This window comes from Zingiber officinale, chromosome 9B (genome assembly GCF_018446385.1).
Source record: "Zingiber officinale cultivar Zhangliang chromosome 9B, Zo_v1.1, whole genome shotgun sequence".
NCBI classification, from domain to species: domain Eukaryota; kingdom Viridiplantae; phylum Streptophyta; class Magnoliopsida; order Zingiberales; family Zingiberaceae; genus Zingiber; species Zingiber officinale.
In genome coordinates this window covers 115,375,898-115,394,372 of record NC_056003.1, presented here as the reverse complement: position 1 = coordinate 115,394,372, position 18,475 = coordinate 115,375,898, and the positions used below count along the sequence as shown (strand labels likewise).

Genomic DNA, 18,475 nt, shown 5'->3' with positions numbered 1-18,475 from the left:
CCCTCGGGTTACAACCCAAGTACCTTTTTAACTTGGCTCTGTCATTACTCTATACACAAATATAATCATCTAACTTTTTGACAAATTCACGTGTTATATTAATGACGAAATGAGCTCATGGACCGAGAAACCCAGCTAGGGTTGTAAATGAACCAAGCGTTCGTGAACAAGTTTTGTGTTCGATTTGGTAAGAGTTTGTTTATGTTCGTTCAATATACATAATATTAATTAAACAAACAAGCTTGAACAACTTGTTAAGCTAAACAAACAAGCTTGAACACATATGTGTTCAGCTCGTTAACGTTCGTGAACAACGTTCGTGAACAATGTTCGTGAACAACGTTCACGAACCATATTTATTAATAAAACTCTTTTCAATATGCTAAATAAATAATAAAATAAATAAATTTAAATTATCAATCTTAATAACCAATCAAACAATTAAAATTTTCAAACAATCAAACAAGCTTGAATTGAGAGCTTGATAGCATCTAAACGAATCAAGCTCAAGCCAAGCTCAAGCCAAACTCAAGCCAAGCTCAAGCCAAGCTCGAACCAAGCTCAAGCCAAGCTTGAATTGAGAGCTTGATAACATCGAAACGAACCAAGCTCAAGCTAAGCTTCAAACAAGCTCAAGCTCATAAAAAATAAACCAAGCCAAGATTGAACACTCATTTCAAAAGCTTGGTTCATTTTAAGCTTGACTCAGCTCGACTCGACTCGGTTATCTTATCAAACAAGCTTGAACGCCCCAAAACTCGGCTCGGCTCGGTTTGTTTACAGCCCTTGACCCAGTATAGAGAGTCCACTTTTCTCGAGAGGCCTAAATCAGCTATGATAATACCTTAAGAGTGAGTGGAGTTTTAGAGGAACTAGCAAACTACAACGTTGACCCCCTAAGATCGACTTTGCCAATCGAGAGAAAATGGGAAGTAGAGTCCCGTGAGTCTTTGGAAGAGCGAGAGAGTGGGCCCTAAGAGTATGTTGATTGGGAGAGAATGGGGAACAGAGTCCTACGAGTATTCAACAAAGCCTAGGAGCAAAGCCCTTTAAGAGCATGTCTGATTGGCTTGGCCAATTGGGAAATAATGGGGAGCAAATCCCCGTGAGTGTCCGACAGAGTGGAGGAGTGAGGCCCCTTACCCTCTGTTTGGATGAAGTGAGGGAAGGTTCATTAACGGAAGGGGAAGGAAGGGGAAAGAAGGAGAAGTAAAGTATTTAACTTCTCCTGTTTGGGAGGGAGGGAAGGTTCATTAACGTAACATGTGTTATTTTATTTGGGAAAAAAGGAAGGGGAATGAAGCTAAAATAGATAAAGTTACAAAAATACCCTTACTTTTTAAATTAGAAAATTTTCATAATATTAATATTTATTTTATAAATATAATTTAGATATTTTTAATAATAAAATTAGCTATGTTTTAATAAAAAATTAATTTTTTATACTATTCATGATAAAAATAATGATTTTAGAAACCTTAAATAAATTTTTTTTTGAAAGATAACACTGATAACGAGAATTCCTATTCTTTAAAAACTTATTAAATTAGGATGAAAAATAAAAAAATAGTAGATATCCTCTTAAATATTAACAACAAAAAGATTTCTTCCTTCAATTCAGTTAGAAGATGTGTCGGATCTCTCCTCTAATAATCTGGCAGCAAGCGAGTTGTGAAGAAGGCGAGGAAATTGAACTCCAGCAATATAGCAAAATTAGAAATTGGAATATTTCTTAAACTATTAAGAACATGGATAAAATTGAAATTAAAAGTCTTTTGTTTTCCCTTCTTCTTCCTTACACTCCAATTTGGGGTGTAAGAAAATCTTTCTTTCTATGGGTAACGAAGGTTAAAGTTTACCTTTTCTTACCTTTCCTTCCCTTTCCTCACTCCTTCCCAAACGAGATTCAAAGTTTCCCTTCCTTTTATTTCCCCTTCCTTCCCCTTCCCTCACTTCCTCCCAAACAAACCATTAGGAGTTTGTCCGATCGACTTAGCCGATTGGGAGAGAATGGGGACTAGAGCCCTGTGAATGTCCAGTAGTACTAAGAAGTAGACCCCCTTGAAAGTCTTTCCTATTGACCTAATTGATCAGGAGAAAATGAGGAATAGAGCCCCGTGAATATTCAGTAGAGCCGGGATTTATATCCTTGAAAATATATCCGATAGATTTGACCGATCGGGAGAGAACAAAAAGTTAAATGAAGGAATGGAGTGAAGAGCGGGGTCTCATCGAATAGGTCCCCCACCGGTTGGGGGAAGATCCCACAGTACAGATTTGTTCGGGCTTGGACCGATCTAGATTTTAACTGCCATCAATTTGGACTAGTTGAATCTTGGGACCTGCTGAAGGCCTTCCTTTTCACCGTATCAATTTCCATTGTGAATATTTCAAGCCCACACGCCGGAGAAGTGCTCCGTCTGCCTCAGCGCAGTGGAGGAAGGCGAACGAGCCTAGGTGGGCTACTGGGTGCCTGCGATGCCGGAGAAAGCACGAAGAGGACATTGGCACGCTGACGCGACGAGGCCCTGATCCAAAAAATATTAAAACATCAAAAGGTAAAATAATCGATTTGAGAGTGATAAAATCGAACCAGAGACTGAGCGCCGTTCAATTTGAAATCAAATCTTAAAAGATTGGACTTTATCGCTGCACCATTGTCCGAAGTGATAATGATCTAATTGTGAATTAAAAAAAGATTTTTGATAAAATTAATCGAATATTATTTAATTATTATTTTAAAGAATAAAGAGAAACAAATTTGATTGGGATTTTTTAATTAAAAATATCGAATCAAATCAATTCGATTTCGATTTTAAAAATTTTGTAAAATCGAACGGATCATTTTCAGGAATAGTCGGCTACCTGTTTTAGCTTTAAAAAAAACAATTAGATCATTATCGATTAGAATATCTAGTTCGTAATAACTGCACCTCCTTTCCTTTCCTCCAATCCGTCCGTCCGTACTGCGATCTGCAATTTGGGTCCCGATCATCTCAGACCCGTCTCTCTTCACCAATATTCAATCTCAACCGTTAAATCTAACATGATTCCCACCGAGGAAGCAACAATCTCGGTGCCCGGATCCGAGCATGATCCAAATCCGACGTGGCTCGACTGCGACGTGCTGCCCCCACGCTATTTGTATTTTGCTTCTCCGAATCTTAGTTATTGTAAAGATATTTTATTAAAAAAGTTATCTCCAACTGTATATTAAATGGAAATCAAACATACACGAAACTAATTAGAAGAAAAAGAGTGGACTTTCATGCAAATATCACTCTTCATTTTAGTCAAACCAGATCTCATCTCCTCAACGGCCCCCTTCGACGCTTCACACTCGCATGTGCAAATGGCGCGACGCAGGCGTATGGCCTTCTCTCCCTCGCCGCTCCCCCTCGCCGTCCTCCTCCTCCTCCTCCTCCTCTTCGCTGGCCGATCCGCTTACAGTCGCCTCATCTCACCGCCAATCGCAGAGGAGGCACTCAATCTAGCGGTCTCCGATGGGATATCCAGCCGCGCCGCTGCCGCCGTCAAGTACTCCCCTTTCCTCCGCCTCCCAGAGGCTTCCGCGGCGGCGGAGTGTGAGCCCTCGTACGGCTTACTTCCCTGCACCACCACGGTGCTCGGGAACCTCTTCCTGGTGATCGTATACGGGTTCCTGATGCTTAAGGCGGCGACCTATCTCTCCTCCGGGAGCGAGCTGCTTCTCGGGATCTTGGGACCAGGCATCATAGGGGGGCTTTTTCTCCCCATCCTTGGAGCTCTCCCTGATGCCTTGCTCATTCTTGGTACGCCTTTGACTTCGATTACACACCAGATCCTAAAACCCTGCTATTGTACCGTAGATCTTTTGTTAGTTGTTGGTTCTGGTAGCGATGGTTGCTTGCAATCGTAATTATGGTTTCAGTGAAGTTCGTTGGGCTTTGATTTGACACGTTAAAGTTCCAGTTTTAACATTTTTCATCTTATTTTTCGATTTATCTTCCTGCTGTTTCTCAGTTTCCTTGTGGAGATGTCTAAACGTCCGGATAAATAACTCCGGGCGCAGTGAAAACTGCAAACAAGTGGTCTTCCTACGTTATATCTTATGTCGAAGATGTAATTGACAGTCTGTTGGGATCACAAATGTTTTTGAAATCACTGTATGGGATTGGAGACCAGTTTATGACAGCTTGTTGGAATCCACCGCCTCAAATCATGCATTTGTGAATTCAAATTCCGTGCACTTATAATGTGTCATAGTATCTTCCACAAGACCATTTGATGAAATCTTCATCTCCCTTAGTAAAACAACAGATTCACACAAAGAAAGACACAAGCAATTAATGTAGTTTGGCATAAACTTACCATAATATGTGAACGAAAGCACAATAAAAATCACACAAATCGATGTCCACACCTTTTACTAAATTTCTCTTAATTCTCTAAACTCTTTCAGAAGATTAAAAAAAAAACTTTCCCTAAGAAGAAAATTCTCTTCTTTATGAGCCTCTTGGTCTCCCATGGCATCTAAATGCACCTTATTATGTCTCCTAGGCTTTGAAATGATTCACTATCACAATGTGAAACCATATTGAAAATTATAGAAGTTTTAAATTAAACTTTATTTTGATGCTTACGCCATAGCAAAGCCTATTGGACTCAATGATTTGTCATGCCCAATGCAGGTAACTTTTAACTAGATGTCACATTTACCACATAGACACCCAAATGTCGCCCCAAAAGATTCATGCCAATTAAGCTTGTCAGTTTTGTGGATCAATCTAAGATCTGCACAGTGCATATCATTAGATTTGTAGTTCCTTTTTAGTTATTAGATCAATTTGGCCTTGAAGAAAGTGATAGTATAATTTGCTAAAATTGATAATGATCTTGTGCAAATAATAAAAAGGGAGATATGTATCATTACCACCAGCATGGCGCATGGCCTTTGTTGTTATAAGATGAATAATATGTATCATTACCACCAGCTGCGCTATTCATTTGGATGAAAAGGTTGCATATGAGTTAAGGATATCACGATGTTATGATAACATAGGCATTCAGATCTTAGTTGTCGATCAAAATTTTTGTTATATCTTTTCTTAGTTGTAGTGTAGGCGGTATAATATGACAAGCTAATTTAGATGATTTCTATATCCAACTTGCTAGTTGCTTACAATCATTTAAATGATTTCAAGAGATGTATTTATGCTCGTAAATCTCAAAAAACTTGCAGTCTCTGGTCTATCTGGAAGCAAAGAAACAGCTCAAGATCAAGTCCTCATTGGGATGGGTTTACTTGCTGGATCAACTGTTATGCTTTTAACAGTACTTTGGGGCTCTTGTGTTATTGTTGGCAAATGTGATATTTCAGAATACTCAACATCGATAGATCTTCAAGATACTAAAGGTTTCAGTCTATTTGGTATGTCGCTTTTTCAAATTTGTGCTAGTTATCTATGTTATTTTTGTACATATCATTATACTCTTACTTTTAGCATGGAGATTACGTATGTTGTTCTTGTTTGCTCCAGTTTTTATCCTTAAAATTGTTTCTGCTTTCTTTATGTTAGTTTTGTTTGATGTTCTCTTCCAGATGGAGAACTACCCTCTGATTTAAACGATCTTTTTTATATGCATAATTCTCTTTTACTACTGCTCTATTAAGAATCTCTTATTCATTAAGATGTTACAGTGTCTCAATAATTGATCACTAATTATCATGGAATTTTATCATGATCACATGCCTCTTTTTCTTAAACTTTTGGCATCTGACATTTAATAGCTGACGACATTGTTGATGTAATTTTCTCGTTGTTTTTAAAGGTTCTGGCATTACAGTTGATGCTCCAACATGCTATTCTGCAAGAATCATGGCTCTATCAATTATTCCATTTATTATTGTGCAATTACCAAAAGTTTTTAAGTTTCCTTCTGGACAACGTGTAGCAGTCTTGGTTGCTCTTATCGTGGCAATTGTGCTCTTACTGTCTTATTGCTTGTATCAGGTAACTCTTAATCTTTACATATTGTCAAACCTAATCAGCTTAGTTTTGATCATTTGGAATCTCTGTAGTTGTATAGATTCACATGGTTTACTGTGTAAAGATACAATGGCCTCTCTTTCTTGTTACATGTATTTTCTGAACATTATAATTGTTATTACCCTTTAAGTTGGTAAGTCATCTGCAAAGTTACATTAAACTGAGATTGCTAATCGATAGATCAGCCACTGAATAGGGAATGGTATATATTTGATGGATTGCTGTGGGAAAAATAAACATAGGTCTTTCATACCAGAATTTAGTTACAATGGTTGGATGAAATTGAAGACTTATTGTGATCGCTGATATTGTCCTAGACATTTAAATTGCAATCCCTTTGTTTGCATAGCCTCACCAAGTTTTGGTGTTTTTTCATCATCCAAATTTGTTGTGGCTTGATTTGCGAGCTGTTTATTTTTTTATATACATTTTCAATAATTGTGTATATATAATTTGTTAGTATTAACCCTAGTACCAATTATGAGATGATTGTAAAAGGCTCATTTTGTATCATATATCATTATTAATAAAAGGTAAAGTTGGTTATTATATTTATTTTAGTTCAGTGCCGATTGAATAAATATAATAATGTCCTTGGGTAGTAGGTTCTTATCTACAGTATATCAATTAGCTGAATTGATAGTGAGATATTGTAGAGAACACTACTCTTAACTGTTCCTAGTCAAGCATTAATATACAAGGACAATATTAATGCGTTGAGACTAGCATGTAGGTCAACGGATGACTTGATCTCACAAGTCATGGATATGAGATATTAGGTTGACACATGGGTATATATTAGAGAATATATACTGAATGATCCGCCATGAGAATGTTTCATGGATCGTCCTTAGACCTGATGTGGCTATTGGTATGAATAGTCCTTAGACCTAAAGTCACTACGGTTCCCTACAGAAGGGGTTGTATATTTTGGTATCGTCAAACGTCACTCGTAACAGGGTGGACTATAAAGTTGATCACTGGGTATGCAATAAATTATGCGGAGGGATGTGAGTGATGTAGATGGGATCTATCCTTTCCATATGATGGAAGTGATATTTGTGGGCCCCTTGATTAGTAGGATACAAGAAAGCATGACCATACGTAAATGAGTCAATATGAGATATTGAACTCATTTGTTTGAGTGTGTCTACTTGGAGATCAAGAAACACAAAGATTGATAAGAGGATGACACGGTTTATGTCTCATTGATCAATCTAGATATCAAGGATAAAGGGACCAAGTCATACAAGATAATAGCCACGGACAGGTTAGGTCGGATCTCGACTTTCTCGTCACTTGGGTAGCAATGATGCTTTGCTAGATGACACTCATTACTTATGTATTTAAATGGTGATTTGGGTACATTGCCAACGTTACGAGAACCTATAAGGTCACATAATAAGAACAAGTTGATATGGAGATGAGTTCATGTGATGAATCATTGGATTAAGTGTAATCCGAATTTGACTCATTGAGTTAGACTCAAAGGGATCCAATTGTTGGATTGAGTCGAGTTGCATGAGAATCAATGGGTTGGACTCATTGGGTGAACTTGAGTTCACCAAGGAAGTTTAATGGTCAAAATTGAACTATTGGATTGAATGGTTAATTTTGAGCCATTGGATGGGAAGATGAAAGGGCAAGACTCTTGGTATTCATATGATGAGTATAAATATCATTTTGGATGATATTTTTCAAAAGGTTGAAAACTTAGAGAAAGTGAAAAGTCTCTTGTCTTCTTCTTCTTCTTCCTCCTCTCCTCTCTTGGCCGAAACATACATTGAGGTTGCTAGCACAACCTTGTGTGTTTTCTTCTCCATCTTGCTTTGTTTGTGAGACAATCAAAGACAAGGCTTGTTCGTGTGGATACCATAGAGGCGCGGACGTGTGATCGTGTTGAGATCCGAGCTGTCGGGAGATCGTGTACAGGCATCAAGGGTATAATCCTATCATCTAACTTAGTATAGATTGTTCGTATGCAATGTTTGTTTCCTTTGCATGGATCTGCTAGATAGAGGATCTAATTAATTTCCGCCGCGCTTTTGCGTGTTTAGCGCGCTAGATCCCAACATAATTTTGTTGTACAAAGTTTAACATTCATAGTAACTATTTGATGGATTGAAAGAGATGTTTCTTACTCACAAAATTTAGTTGTTCACAACACTTGGTTGTTCCCATTCTGAAACTTTAGTGTTGATCACAGTGATCAAATATTGCACATTATTTCACATATATCACCTTCTTGGCCAGGTTAATATTTGGTTTTAGTCTTTTGAAGATCAGATCAATTTTTCAATTTTAGTTCATAATACTTTGTTGGGACCCTTGACTATGGATCGTGTAATGGGACGGTTTATCGGCTGGTCGGCAAGATGAATCTTCGTCTTCTTAGTTTTACGACCTTGACGATCTATGGTGGTAGGGGGATTTGAGGCTCGAGGAAATTAGAGAACCTCTCGATCTATAGATTTGATTTCTTTTTGTAAACTCAATGATAATCTTTATTGCATTACGAAGGAAGAAAATAACCCCTGAATAAAAAAGGTTTATTCTTACCAAAAATAAAAAGATACTAGATTCAATTTTACTTAAAATAAAAGATACTTGACTAGTTGACTCAAATAAAATCAATTACTAGAAATTACTATAGCTGAATCAATTCTCTTGATATTCACCCTTCTTTCTAAATCTGCTGTGTGTATATCTCTTGTATTTAATGGGCTCCAGATTCTTTTTTGGAGCATGTGCTCGGTCCATAACATACTTTAGCGTAGTATTCTCTCAATCCCTGCACTTGTATTTTCATTATTGTCATCTGAGTCTTTTGTTTGTGAAATATTGGCATCTTAACAAGATTTATTTCTGAACTTTTCATACTTGAGGGTTTTTCTCAATTTTATGGTTGCTTCGTACTTCATATATTTAATTTGAGACACTATATTAAGCTGATTTTGTTTGTATTTCCTTGTGCAATTGATGTTGAATGCTATTGTTTTCATATCAATGGGCCAGATTGTTCAGCCATGGATTCAGAAGAGACGATTGGAATATGCGAAGTACAGGCTTGTTATATCAGGCATTTTAAGACTTCCTCATGTCCAAGCCCTTGGACAGCTTATCGATGACAGAGGAAACCCTAATCTACGCGTTATCGAAAAGTTAGTCTGTGGTTTATATTGATCTTCGAAGATTTCTACTTTTGAACTGCCTTCATGTTTCATTGTAGGCTGTTTCATCAGCTAGATCTGAATGGAGACAATAGAGTATCGCGTTCTGAGTTAAGAGCACTTATCATAGGACTTCAGATTGATGAAATAAACTTGGATAAGGATGATGCTGTAGATGCAGTAATGAAAGAGTTCGATACATCTGGAGATGACTATATTCAAGTAGAAGAGTTCACTAATGGCATCTCAAAATGGATCAAACAATCCACAAGGCCTTTTGCATTTGGCAGTTCTTATTCAAAGAAGTTGCATCATGCTCACATGGTTCGTTATTTTTCTTTTGGATGACATAAGTATTTCCCATGATCTGGACAGATTTTGAATCCTACACTTTGTATCATGCAGGAAGCTCAAAATGAACACGCCGTGCTCACTGATCAAGGCGACGAGGTTGAAGAAGAAAGTACTGAAAATCCAACATGGACCACCTTCAAAGCAGTCCTCCTTTTGATTCTGGGAACCATCATAGCAGCAGTGTTTGCTGATCCTCTTGTAGATGCTGTTGATAACTTCTCAGATGCTACAAGTATACCATCCTTTTTCATATCCTTCATTGCAATGCCTTTGGCTACCAACTCCAGCGAGGCCGTGTCGGCAATTATTTTTGCAAGTCGAAAGAAACAAAAACTTGCCTCACTGACCTTTTCAGAGGTTTGTATTTTCTACTAGTTTCCCTTGTCATATGAACATTAGTATACGAGCTACTTGATCATTCTGCACTGTTATATGGTAATTTGTGAATAGTGGTCATTGTTGTTCATTTCACTGCAGATATATGGCGCGGTAACAATGAACAACACTCTATGTTTGGCCATCTTCTTGGCTCTTGTTTACTTTCGGCACTTGACATGGGACTTCACAGCGGAAGTGCTAATCATTCTCTTGGTTTGCGTCGTGATGGGTGTCTTCGCTAGCTTGCGCACCACCTTCCCACTGTGGACGTGTTTTATCGCCTTTGCACTCTATCCGCTCTCCTTGGCTATCGTCTATGTTCTCGACTACATCTTCGGCTGGTCATAGATTTCTGGTGTCTTCTCAACTTTATGTTTTTGAAATTTGAGGAAGACTTGTTTGTAATACTTAAGCTGACACAAACTCACATCTCGAGCTCTTTGTTTCTTCTTCTCCATCAAATAATTGGCTTGCTTCTATTTATTTATGATGAAACTATTGGGAAAATACATACGTTATTTTTGATAAAGACATCATTTCCAGGACAACACTAACCTTTATTTTTTGGTAATATTTGTCTTGTTTTAGAGAATGTTGATTAATTAACCCTATTTCTGTATATATTGTTTTTGCAATTGTTTATATATGCCCTCTATTCTTAGCCTTTTTATTTAATTACACAATTGTAGTTGAAGAAGAATCTTGTTCATTAATCTTTTAAAGCTACACTGTTTTTTTTTTTTTAATGCAGTCAGTGATTATTTTATTTCCTAAAGAAAGGTGCCTCACATTTTTATACTGAGAAAGAAGCTTCTGACCAAAGAGGTTAGTTAAGTTTTTCATTTGCACCCTCATGTTTTGGTAAATCATGTTTTACTCTTCAATCTTGGTAAAAGAATATTAGTTTAACTCTTTAATTTAGCACTTTGGGTTAACAAATAAATAAATAAATAAATGAGGCATGGGTTAACAAATAAATAAATGAGGCATGGGTTAACAAATAAATAAATAAATGAGGCAAAAATCAAAGAGTAGCTAAACTATATTACTCTAAATTTTGAAGTTAGTAAATTTCTGATGGAAAAATATGTTTTTTAATTAAATTAACTAAATTCGAAATAGAAAGAGTAAAAGAGAAGAAAGAAGAAGAATAACTTCCCCCATTAATAAGGGATGAAAAGTATGTAACACCAAATAATGCCAAAACTTACAAGGCATTCAATCTCCAACTCAAGGAAGACTCTTCATCCTTCACTTCATCAATTCATGGATTCTTTAGAATTGAATCAGATTTATAAGTTATTTTGGATTACCATAAATTCTATATTTTGTGCCATTTCTCTACCATAAATGGGCAATTAATTTATTCTACTTATTTTACATTTGATTTGCTTTTTCACGTTCAAATACCCTTTGTTATGGATGAATAACAAAATTTAAAGGCTATTTATTTGTGTTTAAAGATGAGAGCAGTATTGTCAACATTTTTTATATTATGTTTAATTATTTATATATGACTATAATAATTGCATATTAAAATCTTTGTTAAATGCTCAGTAGAATTTATACGTTTCTTAAAGAAAATAATTTTTATTGGCATATGACCTTTAGTTTTTTTTCTTTTAAAATTATGATTAAATATTAATTCGTTCAAGTTGGGACTCTATTTTTAAATTATTTAAAAAATTGAGAAAATAATCTACTAGGTAAGCTTTTACTTTCAAACATATCTTTGAATTTAACCTTTCGTTGAAATCTTGACTGTTCTTTAAAATTTATTATATTTATATGGGGGTACTTGTAGGGGTGAAACCAATCGAACCGAAAAAATTTAGTTTTCTTTGTTCGATTTTTTCGGTGTTTCGGTCGGTTTCTGTTTAAGTTTTTTAAATTTCGGTTATTCAGTTTGATTTACAGTTTTGACTCCCAAAAAATCGAAAAAACCGTATTATACTTAAAATATTATTTTTATGGATATTGGATCATATAAGTGGATTAGTTTCTAATCATTTATAATATAATAGCATAATCAAATTATATATTTATATTTATTTATTGTTACCGGATAACAAAATTTTAGTATTACTTTAAATTCATAATTATTTTAATAAATTGATTTTTTTTTTGTCTCTAAACTAATATTTGTAGTAGCACAAAATCAATTTAATTTATTGTATAAACAGTATATAACTGACTGTATAAACCGGACTGTATTACAATAAAAATCGGACCGAACCATAATAAAATAGTTTGGTTTTGGATCAAAAATCTTTAAAACCGAAATCGAAAAAATAAAATCATAGTAGGGTAAAACCGGACCAAACCGGCCGATGCCCATCCCTAGGTACTTGTGTATTTCAGAATGATATTTGAAGATGAAAAAAATATGAAAATTTGAATATATATAATATTTTTGGATTATGTTAAAAAAAAGTACTCTAGGGAGGACGGATCCTCTCGTTCTCAATTAATTAGAGAATGATCTACTTCATACATTCGTTAATTTTGAAAAGACAATCCCTTGATCTTCTTTTTTATAGATTAAGAGATGGATCATTCATAATTACGATCGGATCGTAGTCGTGATTCGATCGCAATTGATTGTGATATCTTCTTGGGTTCATTATCCCCTTTAGATTATAATTTGGTTCGGAGAGAACGGTCCGAGGTCGTCTGGAGGTCACTTGTGATGGACAAGTAGTCAGATTGCTAGACGCCGAGCCTCCGGTCGTTCTCTCCGAATCAAACTATAGTTTGAAGGGGACGATGAATCCAGGAAGGGATCGTAACTAATTGCGACTGAATCGCGGTCACGATCCGACTATAATTATGAATGATTTATCCCTTGGTTATAAAAAAGGATCAGGAGATCTATTCTCTAATTTTGATGGCCCTTATTTGTTTAACAATTGAGGATCATCAAAATTAATCAATTACAATAAATGAATAATTCTTTAGTCTGTAATTTGTTCATCAGAGGATCCGTCTGCTCTTAGGGTGCTTGAGATTAAACTATAAAATTATCAAATTGTGGGTGAAGTAGAATAGTTATGTAAATTTAGGAGGAAGGGGGCAAAGTGAAATTTTCTGAAAATTAAAAGGGCAAATTCTTTCCACCCCTATTTATAGACAGGAGGCACCACTCCGCAAGGGCAGATTAATACTTCCTCTTTGGCACATCGCCAACTTCTCTCCCCTCCATCATTTTGCCAAAGCCCACAAGAGCAAGTGAGGGGGCAGTGGAAGCCCACATCAATGGCCATCAAGATCGCTTTTTGCTGATGCTTTCTGCGCCGTCGCCTCGTTTCCTCCGCTCGACCGATCGAAATTTGTCTCCTTTGATCGGTTGTTGAGTTGTCGTTGTGTTTTCTCGGTGTTCTTTTTTTGTTTCTTTAAGCGAAATCGAATGGCTGCCGTGGCCGAGAAGGCGATCGGGTCCGATGAACAGTTGCTCCATCGCAAATCGCCGCCATCGGCAGCGAAGGCAGCGGAGGAATCGGATAGGGATTACAAGAGGAACGTGAAGAGGCTGGTCGATTTGCTCTCCAAATTAAACCCCTTCGCCAAGGAGTTCGTCCCTTCCTCTCACGCTGATGTCGCTGGCGAAGGCCGCCACTGCAAATCTAACAGCCAGCTCTCTGCGGATGCCCCCGTTTTCGTGGCGTCGAGTGATTACTATTATAATTATGGACTGATTAGTAATACTGGTAGTAGAAAGGATTCTAGCGGCGACGGATCATCGAATAATCAGCCTAATCGTAGAGTAATTGCTCTGATTCTTTCTTATTGGCTATAAGATTGTAACCTTGATCGTTGCGTTTCTCAAAAGTAACCTTTTTTATTTTATTTTCATATAGACGTTTTGATATCTTTTGTTCTATCCATGCGCTACTGAGAAAATATAACTTTACTCAGAATATGATTTCAGATCTCGAAGTATATATGTGTCTAATACCTTTGTAGGCCTTTGGCCTTCTTCTAATCAAAAGATAACTTGGAATTGGAGTGTCAGTATGATCCTGATCCTTTTTCAGTGAATTTGATTTCTGTTCTATATCTGGCAGAGAAGAAATGGTTTTAGCCAGGGAAAGAAGAGGCCGAACTATAGGCATCGAGGAGCTAAAAGGGATGATAGCATTAAGCGAACAGTATATGTATCTGATATTGATCATCTTGTCAGTAAAAATTCTGTTGATTCAATCTTCCAATTTCCTGTTACAGTCGATCTTGAAGATATTAAAACTCTTCTACCAGTAATTGGCAACATTGTCTTTGTGTTGGCTGTGCTAATTAGATTATCCATTGATAATTATCAGGTAACTGAACAGAAGCTTGCTGGTATATTTTCTACTTTTGGACCAGTAAGTTATTTGATCTGCAATATTGAGAAACTCATTCTTTGATATTTATATTTTATTTAAATGATATTTGAAGTTTTTCTATTGTTCTCTTTCACTATTTGGGGTATTAGTATTGTTGAAAGATATTGGCTTAATCTTCTCTATATAGATATCCAGAATTGCTGATATTTTGATATCGGAAGTATGATTTTGTTGCTAATCATAATAGAATAACATTAACTGGCTGCAAGCATGTTTATGTTGCCTCTCTTTTATGATCCTTTCTCTTTTAGATTAACTGTGGTTGTAATGTTATTGTTAAACTTCTCTCAATCAGAATTCAACGAGGTTTGCCAACATTAAAGTGTGCTCTTTTAACTTGGTTCTTCAGTTAGCTTCGTTTGGGGTTATCATGGTGCATTCCAATCACAGTTACTTAAGTTGAGATATAATCCTTCAGCACAATAACTAATATGACTTTGGGATCTTATTTCCAACTAATCAATGCCAAAAGTATTATCCTAGTTAATCATTTTCTTATTAGTATCCTGATCTAATAATGCTGCATGACTATCTCAATATTATTTTTTGTATCACAAAACCTGATTTACCATACTTCTATGTCAAACACTTATTGCTTTGAAGATTCAATCAAGACTGTTGTATAAAACTCACAATATCCCTCCTTATTTCCCCAATCTTGTTTAATTAAAGAGTATATCTAAGATCCCTAAAGCTTTTAGTTAGAGGAACTTACAATTAAACTTAAAACAATGACTAAGGTTACAGCATCTTTAGCAACTTATCATGCTCGATTGGCATTTTGAAAAATCATGACTTTCTCTTTTTGATCTTATGTTAGTTTCTCAGTTGATGGATGATTCACTTCATCAATCTCTTTTTTGTCATGTGGAAGCACACAATAAATTTTGATTTTTATGCAATTTCTTTTTTCATAATATATTCTTTTTTTTCTCCACTGGAGGTGGTTGATTGTAGAATTTGTGGCGATCCTAATTCAACTCTTCGATTTGCATTTATAGAGTTCACTTATGAGGGTAAGTTTAACTATTATGCATTGCCTTCTTGGGCATTCATGTGTCACGCACCTAATGCCCTCAAGTTCCATTTTTCTCTCATAGATGGTGCAAGAGCAGCATTGAATCTTGGTGGGGCCATGCTAGGTTATTTTGTTAGAGTCTTACCTTCAAAGACTGCAATCCTGCCAGTGAATCCAAAATTTCTTCCTATTGTAAGCATGTTACGTCATCCAAATACTACACTTCCATCATCCACTTAAAAGCTCGCTTGGAATATCTCAAGAAAGAAACCAAATTGAAACTACGCTCCTTCACTTTGTTACTTTTATTTCATTGTGGTGGTTCTAAGTATAAGACTTTCACGCAGTCAGATGTTGAAAAGGAAATGGTCGTGAGGACAGTCTATTGTACAAACATTGATAAGAAGGTAGACAGATTTTTTTGATAAGGGAACAAATTGAATGTAAATAGTTTTGTTATAATTGATCATTAATACTCTTGTTGATCGACTTTAAGACTTGGATTTCTTATCCTGTTGTAGGTTACTGAAGCAGATGTCAAAAGTTTCTTTGAACGACTCTGTGGTGAGGTAGATACTATCCTTAATGACCAATTTGTGAGTAATTATGGGAAGAACGGTGCCTGCAATATTATCTTACTGTGAATTTCGTTAAGTGCAGGTTTCTCGATTGAGACTTCTTGGTGATAGTGTACACTCAACATGCATTGCATTTGTAGAGTTTGTTCAGGTAGTTGCCATCAACCTTGTTTTTCAATGTGTGTAATAGTTGGATGATAGTACAACTTAGATGACTTCCACCAGTTATTGATCCATTAAATATCCAGAAATGAGGTAGATGTTGTAAAATGGTCAATTTTTCTACCATTATGTGTTTTACACAAATTAGTTGATCAGACAAATCTTGGTTAGCTAGCACTGCACTTTTCACAATTGTGGAAGCTTGTGTAGTTTATTTTCAATTGGAACCCTTCATATAACTACTACTTTTTATGCTTCATACAATTTCACATGCTCATTCTACCATCCTATTCTTGCCGGCCTTAACTAACCTTTCTGAGTGGTAAAAAAGAAGAGCATATATGTGGTTTCTAAGAGAACCATCATACGGATCCTTAGGACCTTAACTGAGTTTGGTTTAGGATTGATAACTAAAACCAGATCAACCTTTGTTTCTAGTTTTTCAAACAATATTACCTATCACTAAAAACATTGATCATCGAATTTATTAAAACTTCACATTGAGGTAACCATGAAACCACTATAAGTTCAAACATTTTTCATCTACGGATTCATTGGTTAAACTGAATTTCTGCAAACCCTTCTTGTTTAATTGTCGTGATAAGGTCTATAGATTACTTTTTCTATTTGTGTACATTTTCTTCATCACCCACAGCTAAAATGTATCTAAATTCTCTGCTTCGATTTAACTATTGACCTTTACATAACCTCATAGGGGGGCTTTTGATCCCAAATAGAAACCACAGTATTCATCATTACTACATGATTCAATCTGTCTTCCTGCACAAAATCAAATCGGTAAAAACTGAGGAATTTTTGCGAATCGCAGGCAGAAAGTGCCATTGTTGCTCTGAACTGCAGCGGCATGCTTTTAGGAGCTCTTCCTGTCAGGCAAGATCATGTCTATCTCAAAATTAATTTGTCTAAACATCATAGAACAAACCTAACTCTTAGTTTTCCGACGGCATCGCAGGGTGAGTCCTTCGAAGACACCAGTAAGGCCGCATGCAATGCAAGCCACTTCAAATTGATTCATCATCCGCGACATCTGAGAAACACTTTTCTGGTCCTTCACTTATTTATTTGTTTCTTCTTTCATGAGTAAACTTTGTGAAGCTCAAATGGTTGGATTAGAACTTATAGCTGTTGCTCTGCAACTGCTACACTTCGATTTTTTTGTTTATTTTCGTTTTTGTTTTTGGATCTAGGGGAGGGTCAGTGAACCTCTCTGTAGTTGATCTTATTTCTTTGATAGATTGCTGAATTTTTGGTTGAATGAATTTAGTGAGATACTTATGCTTCTAATATTACTTTCATTATCAATTTGATCTCAAGTAATGTCTAGCATTACGTGATGGATTATGGCTGCTGTTTAATTCTTTTTATAGGGAATTTATTTTCCACTTTTTGGTGCATGATTATTGATTTATAATTGATATTTTAAATTGGATATCCATATTTAACTCAAATTTTAATTATATTATATTTGTTGTCTTTTGATCCTATTTGACTTCAAAGCAACTCATATTTTAAAATTGAATTCAATTTTTGTCCACCAGATCACATATTTTACAACGATATGAAATAAGTAACGATAGATTTTTTTTTTTAAATATTGATTATTTATTTATTTTTTTATAATAAATGATGGAAAATATGTGATGAAACCGTTTCATTCCTCTTCATTATTAACTAATGGTATTTTTAAATTAATAATTTATCACTTTCAGTAGACTTATTTTGAATTTTAGAGAGAAAAATTATATATGGTATTATTTAAGAACTTGAAAATAATAATAAATAATATTAATATGTTACTTATTCGGTAAATTAGAGAAAAATTCTAAATCACAATTTTAATTTTGTATGTAGTCTCTATTGTCTAAAATTTTTTATTTCCACTACTTGCATATTCATTTGTTTCAACTCTCTCATATTCAAATATAATTATATAATTGTCTTTAGATGTTTTAAGTCCAAAAATGAGTATAATTTCTTTTAAATTTATCACTTTAAATTAAAATCCAGTATAGTTATATCAAAATTACCCTCATATTTTTTAAGTATAGAAAGTTAAAAATAAGTATAATTCCTCTTAAATTCAGTACTTTAAACTAGAATCTAATATATTTTCAATCAAATTGAACATTTTTTCCTACTTAATATAATTTCTTCTAAATTTAGTACTATTCAAAGAAAATCTAGTATATTTTCTATCTAATTGAATATCATTTAAAGAAAATCTAATATATTTTCATCTAATTGAAGTGGAAAAAAAATCATACTCAATTTGATAAAAAATATACTAAACTTTAATTTAATATGTTGAATTTAAGAAAAATTATATTTATTTATGGATCTTTTATATCTAAAAATATTAAAAATAATTAGGTAAATTAACGTA

At 35.1% G+C, this 18,475-nt stretch overlaps 2 protein-coding genes across 3 annotated transcripts; both read left to right on the top strand.

Annotated features, from left to right (window-relative positions):
* The first annotated feature begins 3,299 nt into the window (after positions 1 to 3,299).
* LOC122023928 (sodium/calcium exchanger NCL2-like) lies at positions 3,300 to 10,479 on the top strand. The gene is made up of 7 exons (XM_042582368.1): positions 3,300 to 3,791; positions 5,222 to 5,410; positions 5,812 to 5,993; positions 9,045 to 9,190; positions 9,259 to 9,523; positions 9,605 to 9,910; positions 10,031 to 10,479. Exons 1-7 carry the CDS (start codon positions 3,353 to 3,355, stop codon positions 10,277 to 10,279), a joined length of 1,776 nt encoding a protein of 591 aa, XP_042438302.1. The 5' UTR covers positions 3,300 to 3,352; the 3' UTR covers positions 10,280 to 10,479.
* Positions 10,480 to 13,078: 2,599 nt separating this feature from the next.
* Positions 13,079 to 17,376, top strand: LOC122023868 (polyadenylate-binding protein-interacting protein 11-like). 2 transcript variants are annotated; one of them, XM_042582271.1, is made up of 10 exons: positions 13,081 to 13,694; positions 13,996 to 14,106; positions 14,248 to 14,292; positions 15,257 to 15,329; positions 15,414 to 15,523; positions 15,679 to 15,738; positions 15,853 to 15,900; positions 15,992 to 16,060; positions 16,901 to 16,962; positions 17,045 to 17,376. In XM_042582271.1, exons 1-10 carry the CDS (start codon positions 13,338 to 13,340, stop codon positions 17,100 to 17,102), a joined length of 993 nt encoding a protein of 330 aa, XP_042438205.1. In that variant the 5' UTR covers positions 13,081 to 13,337; the 3' UTR covers positions 17,103 to 17,376. The 2 variants fall into 2 exon arrangements, with proteins under 2 accessions (XP_042438204.1, XP_042438205.1); XM_042582270.1 differs by having other exon boundaries at positions 13,079 to 13,694; positions 15,257 to 15,523.
* Positions 17,377 to 18,475: the final 1,099 nt, after the last annotated feature.